At 45.5% G+C, this 23,651-nt stretch overlaps 1 protein-coding gene and 1 long non-coding RNA gene across 2 annotated transcripts in view; one reads left to right on the top strand and one right to left on the bottom strand.

The window, feature by feature from the left end:
* Positions 1–4,079: 4,079 nt before the first annotated feature.
* LOC308594395 lies at positions 4,080–5,867 on the bottom strand. Its single transcript, XR_014011430.1, has 2 exons — positions 5,740–5,867; positions 4,080–5,186 (listed from the first exon to the last, which is right to left on the bottom strand). It is a non-coding gene; the product is annotated as an uncharacterized lncRNA (long non-coding RNA).
* The window catches only part of BMP3 (bone morphogenetic protein 3), a 33,620-nt gene continuing 15,274 nt past the window's right edge, over positions 5,306–23,651 (top strand). The window contains 3 exon segments of the mRNA XM_081207160.1: positions 5,306–5,980; positions 5,983–6,016; positions 6,018–6,190. Of these exon segments, the coding sequence (XP_081063286.1) occupies positions 5,875–5,980; positions 5,983–6,016; positions 6,018–6,190 (313 nt within the window). The 5' untranslated portion in view covers positions 5,306–5,874.

Genomic DNA, 23,651 nt, shown 5'->3' with positions numbered 1-23,651 from the left:
AATCATTCTTAAACAAGACTGTTCTTAAACCGAGGTACCACTGTATTTATTTCCCCCGATTTGAACTATAAAATGGTGATTTTCTTGAGTCAGAATGATAGTACCTCTAAACATTTTTTTTAGGAAAAAAGCACTGCAGATATCTAATATTCATGCTATGCAATCCTAATCAAGACAAACTTTAACTAAAATAAAAAAATAAAAGGTAGCCATATTGGTCCGTAGGGGGAAAAAGAACTCCAAAATTCATAGTTGTGCAATACTTGTATTAAGACCAACCAAATTGTGTCGCAATACTGTTGTAAACTTTTCAGAAACTTTAATCAGGCACAAGGCACTGGTGGTTGGTGGGTGGTGTTAACAAATATTAGGTTGGATATTAGGTTGGGGGTTGGACTCGATGGCCCTTGTGGTCTCTTCCAACTCTAGGATTCTATGATTCTATGATATTGTAGCCCTCAGGTCAGCAAAGCTTTTACACTCAGTTCCAAGGTGGAGATTGCTCAACTAACTAGGTTTCTGCCAGGTGCTAGAGGCATCTACTTGCACACCTAAGACTGTGGAACAAAGAAGCAATGGTGTCTCCCCGTATTTTAAAACACAAAAGGCCAGCTGTTACCAAAACCTTTCCCACAATGTAAAGAAAACACAAATGTTAAGCAGAGAGCCGAAATAAAGAGACACTTGGCAGTTTTGGAGTTAATTTTTCAAGAATGCAAATGGCTGAACTGTAATTTCAACACCTCCCAGAGCCAAGACTCTGTTCCCTCCACCAATGCTCATGCAAAGTGTCTACAAACAAAAACACCTCAGTCTAGCGAAAATGTAGCAGTTGAGCAAAGCTTTGCTTTCCTCGCAAGAGCCGACACTAAAGGATCCACTGAAAGTGTAATGCTGGCATTACTAAACTTATTCCGTGGCGCAATGAAGCGGCTTTCTTCATTAGACAGTAAATGCATAGGCGGTTTAAATCATTAGCTGATGATAATTACAGATTAGGAAACATCTTGCGTACAGAGAAACGATCTGCGCTGAAGTTAAAGTTCTTAAAAATGCTTCAGTTCTGCAGACACAGGGAAAGACCAGCAGCTTATTAGTGGCATTGTTATTGCAATCAAACCACGAGATGGTAAATCAGAGATGGCTGCAGATAAGTTATGAGGATACTAAGGAAGTCTCGCTCCTGTCATAAGCCACATCAGCATTTTAAAAGGCAAATCAATTAAGTTGGTAGATATGCCCCAGTTTCGTACAAGACACCTGTAGAAGTGTTTTGTGAAGGGGCTCATAATTCTCTTAAGGTACCCCATTAACCAAAGTGAGGTGAGGCTAGGATGGGGGGGAGTGGCAGTCCAACAGAGAATTCAGCTGCTTCACAGAACTACAATGAAGCTAAATTACCATCCCAGCTTCCCGGAAGGACCCATGGAAGCAAATAAAAGTATGTACGGCAAGTCCTCCTTGTGCTATGGAGGTGGAGAATCAAGTATTCGCTGCTCCAGCTCTCCCTTCCTGTGGAAAGCTAGCATCTGAGGTATAAGAGTTCTTCTTCTTCTTTGGTGAACACTCGTAGCTGAGTAAGATTGTCTTCCATAAACACAGTTTTAACAACGAGTCCGTAAGTGACTGTGGAGGCCAATTCTGGATCCACACATCCTTCCACAGTGGGAACATTAGTTCCCGGGCGGGAGCTGATCACGGTGTGGATTTGCCAAACGTGCCTTCCTCTTGGCACATTTCTCCCTTGCGTCCTGAGTTTGAGTGTCTTCAAAGCCCATGACACCTTTGGTAAAGGCTCTTCTCCAACTGGAGCGCTCGCAGGCCAGTGTTTCCCAGTTGTCAGTGTTTATACTACATTTTTTTAGATTTGCCTTGAGACAGTCTTTAAACCTCTTTTGTTGACCACCAGCATTATGCTTTTCATTTTTAAGTTCAGAATAGAGTAGTTGCTTTGGAAGATGATGATCAGGCATCCACACAACATGACCAGTCCAACGAAGTGTATGTTGAAGAACCATTGCCTCAGCACTGGTGATCTTTGCTTCTTCCAGTACACTGATAAGAGTTCTAGCCTAGCCTTCTCTCTGACACACTAGCTTTTTACAGGCAGTGAGCTCTTCATGCGGAGGAGAAGTTCAGCCAAGTGGTCCTTCATTCTCCCTTGCTCTCAGGGTGTTTTCCCCAGAACGTTCTATTTGCTTATTCCTTCCATGAAGAACTATCAGAGCAGTTCACATAACGAAAGGCGCAATACCCCATAAAATAAAATATAATCAAAAACAGAAAACAATGACGTACGTGTGGATTGTTCCCAAGAGCCAGATATTATAAGAAGAGCAAAAGAGGAGAGAAATTGAGAGGCACCTTTTAAAGAGTTTTGAATGTGATTTTGAATGAGAGATGAAATATCTCAAATATCAAACCAGAAAGGAGATGGAGCATTCCTCCGCTCTAACCTCTCACCTGCTTGTCTGCTGGTCTTCATGAGTGGCTGAAATGGAAAGCTGCTCAGAGACCAAGAATCCTTTGAAGCTTAATGGATCAATGCATTTATTAATAAACAATGCTTTATTGATACATGTAATATGTTTAAGGCACCCACTTAATATATAAAAATCACCCACAGATAATAATCAAGCAAGACTCAAAACACTGAAGTAAATGGCATTTGGGGGAAGAAAGTTGAAATGTAGCTTTTTCACATTTCTTTCCCTTGCTTAGTCATTCGGGGTCAAACAGGCACTTCAATAAAATCTAGGAAAAGTTTGCTCTCTCCCCTCCCCTTTCCCCCCACTCTCCGTTTAATCTCTGGTTTCATTAATTGATTGTGTTTTGTTCACTTCCAGATGTGTGAATTAAGAGTTCCAGCTGACTGGGACTCCTTTCCTATTGAGGAATGCTAGCTGGAGCATTAGCCGAAAGAGGACATTTCTGCATGTTCAATGAGTTGATTCCAGTGGCCTGTTATGGGGGCAGTGAGAGTGGGACGTGTTTTTCTTCTGGCTGGCTGTGGAAGGGAACTGGCAACGCTGGGGGTAAATGAGGCCTGTGAATGATTCTGTTTCAGGGAGACCCAGAACCAGACTGCGATAATGCAAACTGTGTTTAAACATAATGGCATTCAAAAAAATAGAAAGGGGGCGGTGGGGGGGGGAGTTTGCATCACTAAATGCGTGTCACTCCATTCTTACAACCCTGAAGTTAAGACACTCCGGTTGCAACACTCCCATCAGTTAAAAGCACAGTAAATCCCACTGATTCCATTAATTTGTGTTCATAGGATTTAAGTATTAGTTCCATTTATTTCAAAGGAAATTAATTGCCCTCACCTTTAAAAGCCCATCAAAACCAGCTGAAATACAGGCTGCTTTCTAAGCCTGAAACCATAATCCACAAACCACAATCTCCATTGTAATCACGCTAAATTCCAGAGGCGAGCTGAAATTTCTCAGAAGGCATTTTTCTCGGAACATTTCTGATACATATTTTTTTCCGTTTTTCTCCTCTGGGAAAAAGTAGGCTACAGTGGTACCTCGGGTTACAGACGCTTCAGGTTACAGACGCTTCAGGTTACAGACTCTGCTAACCCAGAAATAGTACCTCGGGTTAAGAACTTTGCTTCAGGATAAGAACAGAAATCATGCTCCGGCGGTGAGGCGGCAGTGGGAGGCTCCGTTAGCTAAAGTGGTACCTCAGGTTAAGAACAGTTTCAGGTTAAGAACGGACCTCTGGGACGAATTAAGTTCTTAACCCGAGGTATCACTGGACTTTGAAGGATTTTCTCAGACTATTCTTCACTATCTTTATTTCTGTTTCATGATCAGAGGTGATTTCTATCAAAGATGTTCTGTAATCAAGCTAGGGTGAAGTTAGGCTACCAGTGACCATTGCTTCTGCCGCCATTTGCAGCAGCAGAAATCCAACAAGAGAAAGAAGCTGTGCTACTGTCACTGCTAAGCCTCGTCCCCAAGACTACTGGAGAATTTCTCCTTCCCTTGGAGAAATCTTGCAAAACACTCTCCCCAGTTCTTTTATCTGCAAATAGGCTAGAGGATTTCCAGAAATCATTTGCACACAGCTGTTGCCAAATTATTTATTTCAGCGCCCTTCTTGAGAAAGTGGTTCGTGGATTGCAGTCTTGAGTGAATCATATACACCTTTTCTAGCTTCTCCTGCTGGTGCAGAGGAAATTAAAGCATGACTGAGCAAGGGGAGTGACACAGGTTATGTTTGTTTTCAAAAGTCACCTGATGGAGTGCCCGTGTAGACATGCTCTGAAACAGCAGCCATCCACGAGGTTACAAAGAGCAGTGGGATGAGGCACAGCACTTTGTAAGGGGTTCTGCTTAGGAACTCCAGTTTTCTTTATTTTAAACTTGAAGTGCTGGTTTTTGGAATAGCACAGCGGCCGAGAGAGCCTGATCACAGCCAACCCTCAATTAAAAAAATAAAAATCGCTATATGTTCACAATATGTCATCAAAGCAAAGCATTCCATTCGTCCTAGTTTCCTGTCCCACCTGCAAAAATTGCACATTCCCTTGGACATTCATGGTTCTAGTGTTCAAAATTTGTACTGTTGTGCTTTTCGCAACAGTCCTGCGAAGTAGGCTGCGACAAATCCTAACCTACTTCGCAGGACTGTTGCGAAGAGTACCCTTGATAATTTTGGAACACTCGAACCATGGACGCCTAAGGGAATATGCAATTTGTGCTGATGGCAGCAATCATTCCAGGGGATTATTCTCAAGAACCCTGCAAGTCAAATGAAAGCACCGTGCTGATAACAAAAACAAAAAACCCTGCTATTGATTCTAAAGTTGTTCTCATGCAATTCCTCTCTACTTCACCAGCGATCCAAAACACGATACATCCCAACTCAAAGGCGTATCTCGGGGTCCTTTCTTGTGTAAATGTGCCTGCAGGGCGAAAATCTGTGCAGAAGACGGAACAATCCCCACCCGCTTCGAACGGGGAGGCATCTTCACTTTCACAAACCTGAGCTGGGGGCGGTGGCGGGTGTGTGCTAAGCGAGCGGGTTCTCCTTCATCTCTGCGCGGGTGATCCTAAGGATCGCTGGCGAAAGTGGCCGCGCAAGCGGAATCCTCTGCAGGCGTGCCATTATAAAGACGATCCCGCTTCACGTTTCTAGCCTTCTTCTCTCGGGGGTTCTTCCCCCGCCCCTCCCTGTAAGAAAGGAGCCAGGTGGGTCGAGAAGAGAGAAGCCGCCCCTTCCCCCGCTCCTCCTCTTCCTCCCCACCCCTCCGATTCTTGTCTCCTGCTGCTGCTGCCGCCTGCGGCAAGGGACACCATCCAGGGGAGCGCTCGACTTGGCAGCCACAGGCGTGTGCGTGTGTGTTTCTTTTGGGTGGTGTAATTCCTCCTCCGCCACCCCTCGACTTTCTCGCGCGCAGTCGGCTTGGCTCAAAGGAGAGAAAGGCGGCGCGATTGGCTGCTGATTACCCAGCGCTGGGACTTCTGCACACACGCCGGAGACAAAACTCAGCCCAGGGCTTCGCCTGCCCCACTCGAGGCAGCGGGGAAGGAACCTGCGGGAGCTGCGGAGGCGCGCGCAACGGACGGACGGACTTGCCTACTTGCCTGCCTGCTTGGCCACCCTCAGTCCTTGCGCCAGAATCACCTCAGGCAGCGCGCGCAAAGCGAGAGAAGCCTCGCCACCAGAGCCCACCCGTCCCCCTTCTCCTCCTCCTTTTCCGCCTAGTGTTTTGCAAGCACCCACCTGCTGCCCCGCTTCTCCCTTCACTCGCTGGGCGGCCCCGCTTGGACTAAGCGCGACTCCCTTCGCGCGCCGCCGCCACCGCCTTCCCCTCAGTCTTGTGGAAAAGAGTCCCTTCGGCTCGGGAAGGCGAGCGCAATGGCGGGCGCTCCCCGCGCGCTGCTGCTGCTTTGCCTTTGCCTCAGCTGGAGCCTGCTCGTAGCCCCCGGGGAGCCGGCTCTGGAGCGCACGGGCGGGCTGCGGAAAAGAAGCCGGGCGGCGGCGGCGGCGTTGGCTGCAGGTGACCAGCCCGCCCCGCTCGTCGTCTCCCCAGAGGACAAGGTCTCGGAACACATGCTCCGGCTCTACGACCGGTACAGCGGCGGTCGGCCCGAGGAGTCGGCGCCCGGCGCGCCGCAGCTGCTCCACCTCCGCGAGGGCAACACGGTGCGCAGCTTCCGAGCGCTGCCAGCAGGTGAGCCGAGGCGCCCGCGCGCGCCAGCAGGCAGCCCACAGCCGAACCCGCCCCGGGTTGCTCGGGTGGGGAATGTGTGCGGTGTGTGCCGTGAGGTGTTTGGTTTGTTTGCGCGCGAGGGAGATTGGGCACGCCGGGCAGCGCCGTGCCATGCGCTCGCGCGCGCCCGCAGAATGACAGGTCCCCGCGCCAATCCCTTCGCCCGGGGCGTCGCGCGCAAAGCGCCGTTGGGTGGGCTTAGCGCGCTCCGGGTCGCTGCGGGCACGCGGTACCCCCCGAGGGGGCGGCTTGGCGGACGCCAGGTGAGGAAAGAGAACTTACCTGGGCAGCTTTGCCCGTCGCCGGCTAGCGCGCCACGGGCGCCCTCAGCACAGGCGTCGTCGTGGCGCCCTGACAGGACGCGCGTCGAGCTTGGCTTGCGCGGGGGAGTTCTTCTTACCTAGCGTTACCCAGCGCCGGGTTCAAATCAGGCGTGTGGGTTCGGGGACACGTGTATACAGCGCGCTAAGGGCGCTTCCCTCCTCTTTAAGGGCCGTTTTATGTGAAAAACAACATTCCCAAGGAGTGGGGAAATTTACCACGTCTCTTCTCGGTGTGGTTGCGGTGAGCTGGTGCTCTTTCAGCCAGGTGGGTGTCCTCTCGCCTGCTGCCCGAGAAATCGGATATATTAAAGGCAGGAATCGGCAGTAAGTCGCCCCTGTGTGGGCTCCGGAGAGTCAAAACTGCGCTCCTGCCGAGAAAATGACCAAGAGCGAAAGGTGGAGGAGTTCCGTGTCAAAACAGTTTTTGTTTACACAGATCGCTTGAGGTTTCCTTTCTCTCTCCCTCCCGCTTTTGAGATTTAACCAGGGCTGTCTACCCTGCGTCTTCTTGGAGACCTCCTGGGTGACATGAAAAACAACAAGTAAACAACTCCTCCGAGTTGCTTTCGACATACTTTCCTTACCAAAAGCAAATGATGGCCATGGGCTTTAATTTTAAAAGGTGGATCTTCCCCCGCTAGTGAATGCTTTATTCAACCTATTTCTCCGTGTAAAATCGGTTTGGGAGAAATGATTACTCACCAGAAGGTCCTCCGCTGCTCACAGAGCTCCCTTTTCCTAAAAAAGCTCTTTTGTAGGTTAAAGCCAAATCATACATGATAACGTCCAATGAAGGATAAAAGTTCATTGAGAGATCAGGAAGTGGGGCTCTGTCTTGCTTCTGCTCCAGTGAACTCTGTAGGGATTTGGTGAATGATTTGACAGCTGGACCCAGACCACAGACTGCACTTGTCTCAAACCACTGCAAAGAGATTTTCCAAAAGTTGCTACATGCTCAGACCTCAGAAAGTCTATTCCTGGGCACATACCTGAAATCCACAATATAAATATACCCTGAGCACCACTGACAAAATGGCATGGGTGGGTGATGGTTAAAATGACACCCCAATCCTAAACCCAATGGACACAAGCCAGGGAAAATCAGCTACACTTAAGACCCACTGAAATCTATCTTTGACCCAAGTGTTTACCTGTACGGTTTGCAGTCTGACCGTGCACTTGTTTACTTGGAAGCAAGTTCCATGGAGTTCAATGGGGCTTACTCCTTGGAAAAGATGCTTAGGATTGACAGCCTAAATCACATTGATTTAAGTGGGGATTCGGCAGCCCGTCTACCTTTCTGTGCGTGGCGTCCGATTATTGGGATTGACTTTAAGTGGTTTCAGAGAAATATATTTCCAGGTAAAGATGTGCAAGACTGTGGTGTCAGGTTGCAATAAATGAAACGGTTAGTCCACAATTAAGGTGGTGGTGGGGTATTTGAGATAATATATGCGCCTTGGTGGGGTGAACAGATGACCTAACAGATGACTTCATAATGTGGAAGCAAGTGCCATTTATTTCAGTAGGTTGTGCGCCTAATCTGTTTACGATCAGAGTGCAAGTGCAAGTAGATAAGCAGCGTGCAGCCCCTGTCAGGTGCTTAGCAGAAATGTCACAAGCAGAATATGATGAAGATGGCTGTGTCTTACAGTATGGCTCTAGTGTCTGGTAGCCAGGGGTGTACTGCTTTTGAACACGGGTGCTCCCCTATGACTGATCACCTAGCACCCCACCATTTGTCTATACTTTTTAAAACTCTTGACCCACATCTTGCAGCAAGCTAATGAAATGCTATCATACACATTGCACGATGAGATACTTCCTTACATTTCTCCCGAGCCTCTTGCTAGTCCGTTTTAACGCACTCTGCTTTTTTGAGCATGAAAACCATTTATTTCCATTTTCTTTTGTCATATGGCTCAGAATTTTATAATGTATGGTGCCTAATCTTTGGTGTGTGTTTTTCCTAAACTTGTAAGCCTTTTTTTTGAAGATTAGGGCACTCAATGTGAGTGTGAGAGACACGGCATCAGTGGTTATTGCAATCTAATTACAGTGTCACCAAAAGGAAAAGGACCCAGAATCCTCACTACTCTTATACCAGTATATTTTCCTCTTAGTTATGCATGCATTTGCTGCATGCTTAGCTGAAGAAACAGATGCAGTGTATTATAGAATATGTCAGTTAATAAGTTATTTTCGGCACACCATTAGTAAGTCAGTAAAACATATAGCCCTGTTTGAAATAACCATGTGCTTGATGTACTTGATTGAAGCTTGGGCAGTTTCTACTGCATCGCATGTATCGCATGTAGCAAGCTACCGGAAATTCCCTTCTTCTTCTGTATTTCAGGACTGGGATAAATTTTACACAGAGAAACAATTTCTTAGTCCTTGTCTCTACAAAGTAGGATGGCTTGATTCTAAGTACAATCATGCCTGTGCCATTTGAAGAACCTCTCAGGATTCCTAAGGGTCTGTTTAGCATTGAGGTTTTAGCCTGCTGTTACATAGTAATTAGTGATCTAGTTCTGGTGTGTTCTCACATCCACAGTTAGAAATTAATGCTAAAAGCAAACCACTTAATTTCAGGGAGATCCAGTATTGAGTGGAGTGCTTCAGCCCTGGAAAGCTGCAGCAGGGAATAAAACTCATCCTGAAAAGACATTCAAGACCAGGTTGAATCCCTCTAAATTTACCCAGGATTTCCTAGGAATGTAGGATGTCTGTCTATCAGTCTTGTTAGGAGAAGCAGTTCTGGATTTGGTGCTGTGTTACATCAAACTCATCCTATGCATGTTTAATCCCCAGTAACTGTATTTAGGGGGACACGGGTGGCGCTGTGATCTAAACCACAGAGCCAAGGGCTTGCCGATCAGAAGGTCGGCGGTTCGAATCCCCGCAACGGGGTGAGCTCCCGTTGTTTGGTCCCAGCTCCTGCCCACCTAGCAGTTTGAAAGCACGTCAAAGTGCAAATAGATAAATAGGTACCACTCCGGCAGGAAGGTAAACGGCATTTCCGTGCGCTGCTCTGGTTTGCCAGAAGTGGCGTAGTCATGCTGGCCACATGACCCAGAAGCTGTCTGCAGACAAACACCGGCTCGCTCGGTCTATAGAGTGAGATGAGCGCGCAACCCCAGAGTCGTCTGCAACTGGACCTAATGGTCAAGGGTACCTTTACCTTTTAAGTGTGTTTAGGACTGCAGCCTTAGAGTAATTCCCATAACTATTTCAATCAATAGGAGTTTTGTCATGTCATTCAGTGGACTGTGGACCCATGTCCATGACCCAAGCTTGAAAAACCTGTAGATGTCTCATCGGTCAACATGAGTTTTGTTTTGTTATCTTGACATTGGCTTTATGTTGTTCCAGTCAAAGTCACTACTTAGCTTTCACCAGTTTAGTCACTGCTGGAGAGCCTCACCACTGCCGTTGGAACAGTATATATGTTATTTCTGAATAACAATATTTACACGTGTGTGCATGTGTGTATTTACCACTTTCCACAACAAAGAAAGTTTTTTTGTGCTCTTATACCCTTACATCCTCCAAATGCTGCCTGTTCCCAACATTTTAGATTTCTCATTGCTTTGTATGAATTTCCAATACAGAGGTGTCAAATATACTCCCAGGAATTTTCTGCTTGCTTTCTTGAGCCATCTGGGTTTCTTCTGCTAAATCTTAGTTCCACTTAGTTCTATTTAGCTTAATACCCACTCCTGGCCTCTAGCATGATGGCTGAAACTCACAAAACAAAGCACTGAAGAGTACTTGAGTGCTGGGGTGGGGAGCCTGTGTGACTCTCCAGATGTTGGAACTCTCCAGATGTAGGAGATGCCCATTATGCACAGCTCCTAGCATGTTAAATGGTCTGGATAGCGGGGAGTTGAAGCCCAGCAACATTCAGGGGGCTATGAGCTTTGAAGCCCTGTTTCAGCAATACCACTACTACTTAACTTCCCTGTTAGTGGGACGCTCCTGTTCCCACTTTTTCAGTCCAGCAAACTCCCCTTGGACCTGACTGCAGATTTATGTTAGTCACAACTAATGCCTATCCCATTGCTTTCAAAGTGGTGGTGGTCATAGGCATGAGTAACTTTTGCTGGACTGTGTCTGTTGTCGTCACATTCATAGACTGGCATTGCATCTCAATCCCAGATGCAATGTGTGGATGCACGAGCCATTGGTTCCAAAGCAATATTCCATGTAAGTATACATTACGATTGCAGCCTAAATCCACAATCCATCACCCCATTGTTCCAGAGTTACTTTAATGGAACTACTAGGTGCTCATTCGTGCTCTCTCTCACTCTGTGTGTGTGTGTGTGTGTGTGTGTGTATGAGTGAAAGTTGCAGGCAAGGGCATTTACTTCAGTTGGTTTATATAGCAAGTTTGAAAGTAGTGACCTGACCATTTACCACCGGCAAGTCAGAATTGCCATCAGAACACCAGGCAGGAGCATTTTTATAAGGTGGGAGAGAGTTGGTGCTTCTTGATATGCCACAAATAAATAACTTGGACATAGGTGAGCAGGGTTTCTTTTAATAATAATAATAATAATAATAATAATAATAATAATAATAATAATTTTATTGGTTTACAAAATATGAGCGATGTCTCTCTCTCTTTTTTTCCAAGTAACCTTTTTACAGATCAGTTTCATTTGTTGAAACTGTTATATTAGGAAGAAAAGGTGGAAAGAGGTGGAGGGGGGAAAGGTGAGTGGGGGTGGGGTCAGGTGGCGATGTTTCTGTTTTACTTAATAGATGTGTGGGGTTTTGTGTCAGTGTCGCCCTCCAGTGTTATTGCCAGTCACCAAATTCTACTTGCCGTCTCTGCAACGTTTTGCTAGAATGGGTCTATTTATCACCCAAACTAGAGATGTCACTAACTTTGGGAATGCAATTAACATGTGTTTTTTGGGTTATGCAAACAGAAGGAGCTTTGAAACTGGGAGGGGGCGGAATAAGGAGGGGAAGGGGAAGTCTAGGGAGCAGAAGTTTGATTCTCTTTTTCTCTTCCTGCCGTGCTCCCAATAAAATAAGACCTCTCTCAAGCAGCTATTTGCATTTCAAGGGAAACCTTCGTTGGCACCAGAGCTGTTTATTTTGCCCTTATTCATATGATATAAGCAGTTCAGCACTTTTGCCTCTGTGATCGGAGGCAGCAATTCTTCTGAATGCCCTTTGCTGAAACTGCAGGAGGGGAGAGTGGCTCTTGTGGAGGTCTTGCTTTCAGCTTTCCCAATAGGAATCTGGTTGGCTTGATCCAGCAGGGCTGTCCTTATGATCGGTGTGTGATTGGATGTGATGTTGCAAGGAATAATAATAATAATTTATTATTGATACCCCGTCCATCTGGCTGGGTTCCCCCAGCCACTCTGGGCGGCTTCCAACAAAACACTAAAATACAATAACCTATTAAACATTCAAAGCTTCCCTAAACAGGGCTGCCTTCAGATGTCTTCTAAAAGTTTGGTAGTTATTTTTCTCTTTGACATCTGGTGGGAGGGTGTTCCACAGGGCGGGTGCCACTACCGAGAAGGCCCTCTGCCTGGTTCCCTGTAACTTGGCTTCGCGTAGCGAGGGAACCGCCAGAAGGCCCTCGGCGCTGGACTTCAGTGTCCGGGCAGAACGATGGAGGTGGAGACGCCCCTTCAGGTATACTGGACCCAGGCGGAAGGAAGGCATAAGCGGCCTGAATGTAACCTAACAACTCTAACAGACTGTGTTTGCATTTTGCCTGCATATGGGCACCTAGCAATCTTATCTTGAGCTGAGTTCAGCATATCACTTAACGTGTGCATGGTACCTGCAGCCCAATCCTATGCATGTCCATTCAGAAACAAGTCCTGCAAAGCTCAGCGAGACTTTCTCATAGCATTGCACCCCTGATGTAGCCTCTTTGTGCCAATGAAGCTCTTGTATACAAATCAAAGAAAGCTGGTCACATTTGAGTGAGTCCCATTGAAGTGAATGGGATTTTGGCACGTACTCAAAAACATAAGCCCCATTAATTTCATTGGAATCTAAGTGCACTTTCCCTGGAGAATTCCTGATGGGTTTAAGCCACGTTAAGCATCTGTACTCAGCTATGATTATGAGAGCCTAAATTGGGTGAGATAATTAAATAAATACTTTGAAGTGCTTGGTGCATCACTAAGACATGGCCTGGTCCTAAGGGTTGTTGCACTGGCAAACAAATGCTTAGGACTACGGTGCTGCAAAGTATGTGCAGTGCCATCCAGTTGTGGCATTACAGTGTTGTTGCAGAGATTTTGTGCAGACATTTAGGATTATATTGTAACGTGTGTTTCAAAACATCATGGCTGCAGTCTTATTAGTATCCGATAACTGTGTGTGTTTTACAGTACTTGTAAAATGCTTGTTAAAATGGTGTGTGGGTGTGTAAGAGAGACTCCTGAATTTGCATACAGTACAATCCTGAATGGAATCCAGGTCAGCCGGTATCAAGGTGAAGGTCATCATTGTGCAGAACATTTCCCCACAGAAGTGAATGGCAGCTATTTTCTTGTATGCAGGAAGGGGCAGCCTTGCAGGTACCACCAGAGGAGAGGCTAAACCTGCTTCCTTCTCCTGGTGGCCTCATGGACTCTTCATAGTACCTTGTCTTCACCTGCATAGCTTCATCCTGGTTCTTGGTCGCAGCACAGTGTGACAGCATTGGGAACCGGCTCTTATATACAGTGGTACCTCAGGTTACATACGCTTCAGGTTACAGACTCCGCTAACCCAGAAATAGTGCTTCAGGTTAAGAATTTTGCTTCAGGATGAGAACAGAAACCATGCTCTGACGGCACGGCGGTGGCAGCAGGAGGCCCCATTAGCTAAAGTGGTGCTTAAGGTTAAGAACAGTTTCAGGTTAAGAACGGATCTCCAGAACTTAACCCGAGGTACCACTGTATTTGGATGGTACCATTAATATTGAGCCAGTACAGTCATACCTCAGGTTACAGGTGCTTCAGGTTGCATTTTTTTGGGTTACGGACCGCCGAAACCCGGAAGTACTGGAACGGGTTACTTCCGTCTTACGGTGGTCGCATGTGCGCAGAAGCACCGAATTGCAACCCACGCATGTGCAGACGCGTAGACGTGGGTTGCGAACGCTGCGGGTTGCGAACATGCATCCCACACGGATCACGTTCACAACCCAAATGTCCACTGTACTTTCACATCACAAGCTCCCATTGCCATAGGCAGCCTGTGTTCAAATGATCATCCATGGCTCTATAGGCAATTGTTTCGTGAGACTGTGGATAATTGCCCCTCCCTTGCTTCTACACCCTTCCCATCCCATTCTGGCTTCAGCACAAAGATCATGGCTTGCATTGATTTAGAATTCCTCTTTGCACCCAACCCGGGAAACTCCGCTTTAATGCCAGTTAACAAACCAAGGCTCTGAAGAGAATTCCATATTTTAAAAAAGTCCTCTTGGAACAAAATGGTCCAGAACTCTTGTCTTCTTGTTTGCGGTGCCACCCATCAAAAAGGGCACAGGTACAACTCAGGGGAAGTTATCTTGGCTCCTTTCAGGATACCTGATTAAAAGGTATTTATTGTTCTAAACCTAAAATGTCTTTGGAAAGGAGCCCATCTTTGCGGTCTTTTAGCTTGTATTTACTCTGTTTCTTGACTGTGGGTGGCAAAAGTCCTATAAATACACAGTTCGCTCACCCTTTTCCTCCTCCCCCCCTGATCCTTTTGCAGTTCAAGTGCCAAAGAAATAAATTTGAAGTGGCTATAAGTTTTTTTTGACACTTTTATAAGTATTTATGCAAAATATTTAACCAGTTAGGTGTTATCTTTCCTGTCCCTTAGGATGTGACAGCTCATTTGTACGGTTATTAATGGCAGAGAACTACATTTTCTGTGAAACCTTAGATCGTATAAAGGTGGGGAGTGGTTCTCATTTCCCCCCACTAGGTTCCATACTTGGCTGAAAATGGAGTGGAAATTGGATATTTTGTTTCCATTTGTAGGTATTTCATATTGAAATTTATCCGCAACACACACTGGATGCTAGCTGGAATTTGCACAGAAAAAACCCGTGCCTGTCTCCATCTTCAACTTTCGGTTCGTAAGCAAAAATGCACACAAATTATTTGGCCACGCTGAGCCGTTGAAGCCAATTGAGGGTTTTGGCATTGCCTTCCACGGCATGTAGGTGACCCCCATTTCCACTGGTCTTTGGTGGCAATGTTGACTCATCATAGGAATTCGTTCATAACCCCCCCCCCCAAAAAAAATAGTCCGGCCCCCCACAAGGTCTGAGGGACAGTGAACTGCCCCCCTACTGAAAAAGTTTGCTGACTCCTGAGGAGCCTTTCTTAGTCTGTACAAGGTGTGTTTTGCACTTTGGGAGCCTGCAAAAACACCTCCTCCTTCACTTTCACACACCTGTAGCCTGTAAATGAATTCTACCAAACTTGTTCTGTGTTGTGGTGTAGATCAGCCTTCACCAACTTGGGGCATAGCTGTCAACGTTTCCCCTTTTTAAAGGGAAATTCCCTTATTCCGAATAGGATTCCTCTCAAGAAAAGGGGAAAGTTGACAGCTATGACTTGGGGCCCTCCAGAAGTTGTTGGACTACAACTTCCATCAGCCATAGCCACGTCATGCTGATGGGAGTTGTAGTCCAAAAACTTCCGGGGGGCCCAGGTTGGCAAAGGCTGATGTAGGAAGACACTTGTTCATAAATTTCACTTATTATTTTTTCCACGTGATGATTTGTTCCTCCCCCTCCTCGAAACCCCCAATTCTTGTGATTCTACAGGGCAAATGCAATGTGGATACTTTTCTATGTTAGGTTCATCCTCATTAAAGATTTTGGACCAGCTGTAGAATATGGGTTTTCTCATAAGGGGAAAGGCATCTCTTTGCTGGACAGCTTATCTAACAATTAAAACAAATCAAAAAGTCACCTGGTAGGAATCTTTGCATGACTCCCCCCCCCCATTAGTCCCTTAGACTTCAGTATTGCGAGAATGTCTGAATGAGCGATTTGGAGATCACAGCCTCTAGGTGATGAATTGTGTGTCTGCCTGAATATCAGCAAAAGTCAGTCATGGTGGGACGAGGAGTTCATCTCAAAAGAACTTTGGGAAGATCCAATCATAAATGAAAATATACATTGTATTAATTATGTTGTTTTGATGCAATGTTCAGAAACAGCCAAGAAGGGAACTATTATTTATAGTTGTCTTTGGCATTGAACAACACCTCACCCCCACTGACACTGGGCATAAATTCTCCACTGAGAAGGCACAGCTGAAAGGACCTCCTCACATATTCCGTGTACACCTAAAAATGCAAAGTGTGTGAATGCTGCAAGCAGGTGTGTGGCAACAGACACATCACACAGGTGTTATCAAAGAGCCAGGATTAGCTGCATATCCCTGCCGGGTGTGCAGGTGAAAGCTGTTTTCTCCAAGGCTCCTGGTGGAATATAATTACTGCACTTTTAAAAACCTGTTGCTGAGGATATTTCGCACTGGTTTCAGCCTTTGTCTTAGCCGTGTGTATATAGATATATAATCTTTGTATGCGAACTGGCTTGGAGATGCTGGGTTATATCCAACTAAATTCTGCTCAGACTTGACCCACTGACATAAGTAAGCAGTGCCAGATTTAGGGTGGTGCAGGCGGTTCTGCCCTGCGTGGGGCACCGAGCCAATGGGGAGCAAAAGCGAGATGATCCATGATTGAGAAGAGCCATTTGGTGGCACCAAGTTTCGGCCTTGCTCAGGGCGCCATATTACCAAAGCCTGCCTCTAAAGAAAGCCATGTCCTCTAATTTCCTTGGGTCTTTTCTGTGCATGACTCAGTAATTGAATATAGACCTATCAGTAGAAAAGTGCTTTATATGTGTTCCTTGGATGCATCACAGTGGGTAGTAATTGCAGCATCACGACCTTCTCTAATTGTTTTCGAGAGAAAGTGGAAGGGCAGGGAGATAGTAAACAAAAAGAGTGGCATGGGAGGAAGGTGAACTCTGGTAAATGAAAAAAAAGAGGTTGTCTCATGTTGCAGTTTTATCTTAATGGTGGCTCTCAGGTCTAAAAATGTTGAAGGCAACTCATGTTATGTACTGAAGTTCTCACCCTGGGCCAGCAGGGGGATACTGTAGATAGTTATGCAAATGAAGGATCGAAAGTGACATTCAGTGATTGGATGGATTCTGTAGATAGTTATGCAAATGAAGGATCGAAAGTGACATTCAGTGATTGGATGGTTTTAGAAAGTTGCTACAGTAACGTTGTACTGGAGCTCTATATAAGCAGGCTGACTGAGCCCTTCAGTTCAGTTCTGTTCTGGCCTCTGAATAAAGAAGAGCTGTTTGAAGAATTGCTGTGTCGTCTGATATGTTCACCCACAACTTAACAACTCAGGTTTAGAATGCCCTTTGTCAGAATGTTTTGATCAGTCCAACATCACAATCTGCTTTAAATTCTTGAGAAACCATTGTCCTTTCTAGCTGGCCGTCCTTAAATGTGCAGTGATCTAAGACTTCCCCACCAAAACCAATTTATTTCAAATTGAATTTTGCAGTGTGGATAAAAATAGATGTTTTAGCTCGAATGCCTCTCCCACCTTGTCGCTGCCTGAACTTTCTACACTTGAGATTCTTCAGCAGAGTGAAAAACTGAAATAGGCTACCAACCCAAACTGTTCCCGGTGTGCTATCCCTCTCTCTCCTCAACTGAATCCCACAAGCGAATATCTGCATCGGTGGTAGGAGCTTTCCTGGAATATGTGAATTCATTGGAAATAGCACATTTCTGGCCCCCTTCACTTCTTCTATGGTTATTTTATATATATAAAAAAACTTTAAACTAGACTTGCAAAATGCCAGTCTTTGAAATAGAGGTCTGTCCCTTGTAAAATAGGACACAGGGCTACCTTAGAGGCAGCTACCTCATGAAAGGGCAGTAAATTGCTAGTTATTTAACTGAATTATGCAGCAAATATCATTGTTTTGTTTTGTTTTACTGCTAGGAAGAGGTGTTTGTGTGGGTTTCAGCCTCAAGTGCCAAAATAACTTGACCCAGCCCTGAGTACTGTGTATCTTGACTCTGTGGTGGTGATGTTAGTCACCAGGCAGCAAAATGTCTTGGGGTTGCCTTGGCCAGTGTGGGGTAAGCAAGAGGAAGAGAAGATTATTTTAGGAGGAGCAAAGTTCTCAGCAAAGTGTAAAGGTCCACCCTTTTTATATGAAATAGCACATTTTGAGAATGTTTGCTGTGGTTACATTAATTACACGCCTTATAATTACTGACTTATGCAAATGATAAGTCAGTAATTATAAGCTGAGACCCTACCTGCCTGCAGACTGTCTCGCCAGAGTGGTGCATGCTCTAGTTATCTCTCACTTGGACTACTGCAATGTGCTCTATGTGGGGCTACCTTTGAAGGTGATCTGGAAACTAAAACTAATCCAGAATGCAGCAGCTAGACTGGTGACTGGGAGTGGCCGCCGAGACCATATAACACCGGTCTTGAAAGACCTACATTGGCTCCCAGTACTTTTCCAAGTGTTGGTGCTGACTTTTAAAGCCCTAAACGGCCTCGGTCCAGTATATCTGAAGGAGCATCTCCACCCCGTGGAACACCCTCCCATCAGATGTCAAGGAAATAAACAACTATCTGACTTTTAGAAGACATCTGAAGGCAGCCCTGTTTAGGGAAGCTTTTAATGTTTAATAGACTATTGTATTTTAATATTCTATTGGAAGCCACCCAGAGTGGCTGGGGAAACCCAGCCAGATGGGTGGGGTATAATTATTATTATTATTATTATTATTATTATTATTATTATTATTATTATTATTATTATTATTTTACTTTATCCGTTAAGTAAATTTATGTTGCACCTTTCCTCCAAAAAAGCCCAAGGTGGAATACATAGTTCTCCCCCCACTTCCATTTTATCCTCCCAGCAACCCTATGAGGTAGGCCAGCCTGAGAGATAGGGACTGGCCCAATGCTGACTTGGTCCATGCTGACTTTATTTCTCCTTTGGGAGCAACGGCAGAATACACAGTGAATACACAAACAAGGGATGTGGGTGGCACTGTGGGTTAAACCACAGAGCCTAGGACTTGCCAATCAGAAGGTTGGCGGTTCGAAATCCCGCGACGGGGTGAGCTCCCATTCCTCGGTCCCTGCTCCTGCCAACCTAGCAGTTCGAAAGCACCTCAAAGTGCAAGTAGATAAATAGGTACCGCTCCAGCGGGAAGGTAAACAGTGTTTCCATGCGCTACTCTGGTTCACCAGAAGCGGCTTAGTCATGCTGGCCACATGACCCGGAAGCTGTATTCCGGCTCCCTTGGCCAATAAAGCGAGATGAGCGCCGCAACCCCAGAGTCGGCCACGACTGGACCTAATGGTCAGGGGTACCTTTTACACAAACAAGTGTACAAATCCAAATATGATCCATATGCCACTTTACATCAGGCTAAATTTACAGGTGCAATCCAAGCAAAGTTAAACATTTGCTTTCCGTGAAAAAAAAAACACCTGCTTAACTGTGTTCCATTGAAATCAATGTGGATTAAAAGTGGCTAAGATTGCACTTTATGGGTCAGATTCTGCTACATGAGTCCCACTGGCAGAAACCTGCACAAGGATTTTCTGTTAGCACAGTGGGGCTTTCCCCCTCTCTCCTCCCCTGTGTGCCCACTGGCCCCTCCCAAATTGGCATTTTTTGCAGGGGGCAGGCAAGAGAACCCCTAGAATAGCACATGGGGGAATAGAGGGGGACTGTTCCCAGTGTATGGACTTATTCCCTAATAGGTGTGCTTAGGACTGCAGACTTAAAGAAGGCAGAACAGAGACCAAACAGTTATATTTAATGAACACTGTTAATTTGACTTCATCAACACTCAAAAAAAAAACCCCAAACCCCAAAACCCTAGATCTCTGAAAAATCATTTCAGGTATTACACCTGTCCTTGAGCCAATTACAACCATATGGTTTCCTACTTCTTTTTTTTCAAGCTGTTCTTTTTCTTAGTTCAGTTTGAAATACGTCAAAAATAACACAGGAAATGAAGCATAGTGAACCTTACTAAGAAGCACAAAACACTATTGGGTTGGGAAGAGAAAAAGGAGGATTTCTTTCTTTCTTTCTTTCTTTCTTTCTTTCTTTCTTTCTTTCTTTCTTTCTTTCTTTCGCAGGGGGAAGAGGGCAATGAAAACAGAATTTCCTTCACCATTCTTTCAGCTGCGCTTGCTTCAACGAAGTTTGGGCACCCTGTAAAAATTGTGTCACCCCATTTCATAAACAAATTTACTGAATATACATAAGGTACTTTTGTTATTTTTATAAAGGAGGTTTACTGGGGAAGTGAAAACAAAGCAAACGTAGAGCAGAATTGGAAGGAGTTACTAAGCAAGGCTTGAAAGGGGGGGAAAGGGGGGGACCATTTGCAGACTTGCGCTTTCTACTTCTCAGTTCCACCTCAGAGCGCACTACTGGTGACCGAGTTATAAAGCCACAAAAAGAGGGTTTAATAATGGAAGTGCTGGTGCATTCTTAAGTATATGGGGCCAGCATGCTGCTTTAATATCTAATTTAAAGTAGGGCTAATGATGACTATATAACTAAGCAGCCCTCATTATTGCATCCCTTTTCACCCATGGGATAGATTTGGCAATCCATAAAAATGTCAGTATATCCTCTGTAAAGGTAAACATGCCACATGCTAGTGGACTTGTTCTAGCCCCCAGAAACATGTGGCAGAGAACAAGAGCATTCTCCCCTCCTAAAGTTTCCAGCAATTGGTATTCAGAAGCGTTACTTGCCTCCAACAGTCAGGGGGCCGAGTGTGGCCGTCATAGACAGCGGCCATTGATAGCCTTGTTCCTGCATGAATTTGTCTAATCCTCTTTTAAAGACATCTAAGTTGATGGCCATCTCTGCTTCCTTTTGGGTGGGGGGGGGGGTCAATTCACTGGTGTAGCATGGGAGGATGCCAAGGGTATTGCCCCAAGCACACGGACCAGAATTGGTGCTGGTTTGGGGTGAGATTGTGCCGATTTCCAGTGCAAGATCTAATGTGATTTCTGCAAGATCTTGCTGGGACTCGGTGCAATCTCGTCCCATATCAATACCACTTCTCTGCCAGTGGCGGAGGCAGCAGGGCAGGCAAGGTTGCCCATGCAGTCACCGTCTCAGGGGCTTCTGCCATCTGAGGCAACAGCCTCACACTGCTGAATGGCTGCACCGGCTCTGTGCTTCATTGCAGTCTGAATATTAATTAAAAAGCAACAGCAATCATACTGAAGTGCATTTATATTATGCCTTTGTTGGGAAGCCTTGCCTTGCAAAATAATATCCAGCAGAATATTAATTAACCTCCCTTTTTAGTGCTTTGGCAAAGAGGAATCAGGATTATGCAAACATCTTCAGCTAGATGCACACTTTGGGGCATTTTTGCTTGCTCCGGACGCTGCCCAGATAGCAGGTTTGCAGAACGCAAATGACAGAAATGTTATTTGCAAGGGAAAACAGATATTGGCCCAGTTTTCATGAAGCACTAAGCCAAACCATGGCTTACCGCAGATGAGCAAAACCATGCAGGCAAGGAGATTCCACCAGCTTTGGTCATTTTGCTGCCATGCTAAGTAAGCCATGGTTTGGCTCAGTGTGGCTCAGTGACTCAGGTTTTGTGGGCTGCAGGTTCCCAACCCACAACAACGCACCACATAAAGAACTCTCCAGTGATCTTAACTATGCAGGTGTACGTTCTTGACGCAGGTTATTCAGTGCCTGGGACAATAGCTCTTGGGAGAGTGTCAGTCTATACATGACGATCTGCAGAATTCAGTGGCAAAGGTTTCTTTGGACAGCACCATGTAGCAAGCAACTGAGCCCCTTCCCTGCATGCAGAAAACTAATGTATCAGGGTGAAGGCTTTAGCTGTATCGCTCTTTTTCTGTGTGCTTGGAACTTCTTAAAATTTTTTAGTGGGGCATCGTTGCATCATGCACTTTCCATAAGGGCGTACACTGTTCAGAAGAAGCCTTGTCAATGGGCCCTGCTGCCTGCCTAAATGGAGGCAAAGTGTGAGGCTGTTTCTGCTTCCCTACAGAAGTGCAAGGAGCTTTTAGGGAATAATAATAATAATAATTTATTATTTATACCCCACCCATCTGGCTGAGTTTCCCCAGCCACTCTGGGTGGCTCCCAATCAAGTGTTAAAAACAATACAGCATTAAATATTAAAAGCTTCCCTAAACAGGGCTGCCTTCAGATGTCTTTTTAAAATAAGATAGCTGCTTATTTCCTTGACATCTAATGGGAGGGCGTTCCACAGGGCGGGTGCCACTACCGAGAAGGCCCTCTGTCTGGTTCTACAGTGTCGCTAGTGAGTGGACTAGGAACCAGTCCATCAATTCCCTGTCCGCTCCTCTTCCCTCATGTGTCCTGTCCCCCCCCCCCCTTAATTAATGCAAACTGCTTTGGGAGACAATAATGGTCTGGAAAGCAGAATAGAGTAATAGGTAATTTACCTGTTGAATGTACCTGTTACAGTGTTTCCTAATGCTTCCTGATCACACACTCTTTCATTGCAACTGCAACTCCAGTGTCATGCATCAATAATGTTTAACTAGTGTGGTTTGGAAACAATTGCACTGTCTCAGCCTGCCCCATCCTGAAGTGTTACTTTCTCAGTGCAGAGTTGGGTCAGCAGAAGCTTCCCCCTCCATGAGCAGAAGCAGACCCATTACTGCCTATCATGGGGCTGGATATATATTCTGTGTGTATTCCCACAAACCATATGTGAAGCACATGTGAAATTGGCAATCAGGCGTGTGGGGGTGGGGGAAGGGTACAAAACAGCCCTTCTGCAAAAATCTGTCCGCATCCATCCATCACTCCATCATCACCTTGACACATTTGACTCATAGTTAAGCAAAATCAGCCCTGTGCCAACACGGAGACTGATTCAGCCATGTGAAAGTGCCCAAAATGGCGGGAGGAGGAAATGGCAGTGATGGAGTAAGGAACACGCTTGCGATAAGTTATTTGCTTTTAACTTACTGCTGCAAATAAAAATCTAAAGAAATCCGATATCCAGGATAATCCTACAGCCATGTTGATTCTTCCAATATGGTTCTGGCCGCTAAATGTACTTAGAAGTTTTGTTGCAATCCATCAGCATAAATTTTGTTAATTAAAACAAAAAAATAATTATTATGTGCTTGATCTACTGCATCCTGAAGACCCAAGGCAGGTGTGTAGGTGTGTATGTGTGTGTGTGTGCGTGTGCATGCGCAAAATTTCCAGTTAAAAACAGTCAAGATCCAGTAAAGCAAAAAACATTACATTTTCCTGGCTTTAAAATCATCCCGAAACAATACCTTCCCCCAGGAACCTGTGGCCCTTCAGATGTTGCTGGACTACAACTCCCATCATTCCTGATCATTGGCCATGTTGGCTGAGGCTGATGGGAGTTGTAGTCCAACAACAAATGGGGGCTGTATCACTTTGCCTAACTTTGCCCTCACTGCTGCTGCAACATAGCACCTCCATCTTTTTCTATTTTTACCAGGGCCATGCTAACCAATCAAAGAGGTTGTAACTGAATGAAAAATGCAGTTCTGGGCCCTGTTTTTGAAATCAAGGGATGCTTTGCAAAGAAGAAGCAATCCCACCCCATGCCCCAGTCTTAAATGGTAACTTGGGACGTTAAATCCCATTAGATGAGACTGACAAGCAAGTGTGCCTGGGTTTGCTGCTTTGGCCTGGAACTTGTCAGTTGTGTGATCACTGCTAATGCGGGGCTGAAAGCAGAGGAGAGTTATTTTTAATCCAGTTTGTTTTCCAGTTTGTGCAGGCACTACATTAGAGCTACAAATATGGGAAATGTAAAAACAACAACAACTTGAGCATCGCTTGTGAGAGCAGCCTTCATCTTGTGGTTTGGCTTCTGGGTCGTGCTTTCAACTTCGGCCGCTGTCCATGATTTAAAAGATGATGATTAGCAAACTGCGGATCTGCTGCATGAAAAAATTATTTCCCCCCCTCTTCTCTTCCAGAGTTATAGGCATGTGTTCCTTTCTGCCTTTTC

This window comes from Podarcis bocagei (genome assembly GCF_964188305.1).
Source record: "Podarcis bocagei genome assembly, chromosome: 9".
In the NCBI taxonomy this organism is placed as follows: Eukaryota; Metazoa; Chordata; class Lepidosauria; order Squamata; family Lacertidae; genus Podarcis; species Podarcis bocagei.
This window is presented reverse-complemented; position numbering and strand designations above follow the sequence as displayed.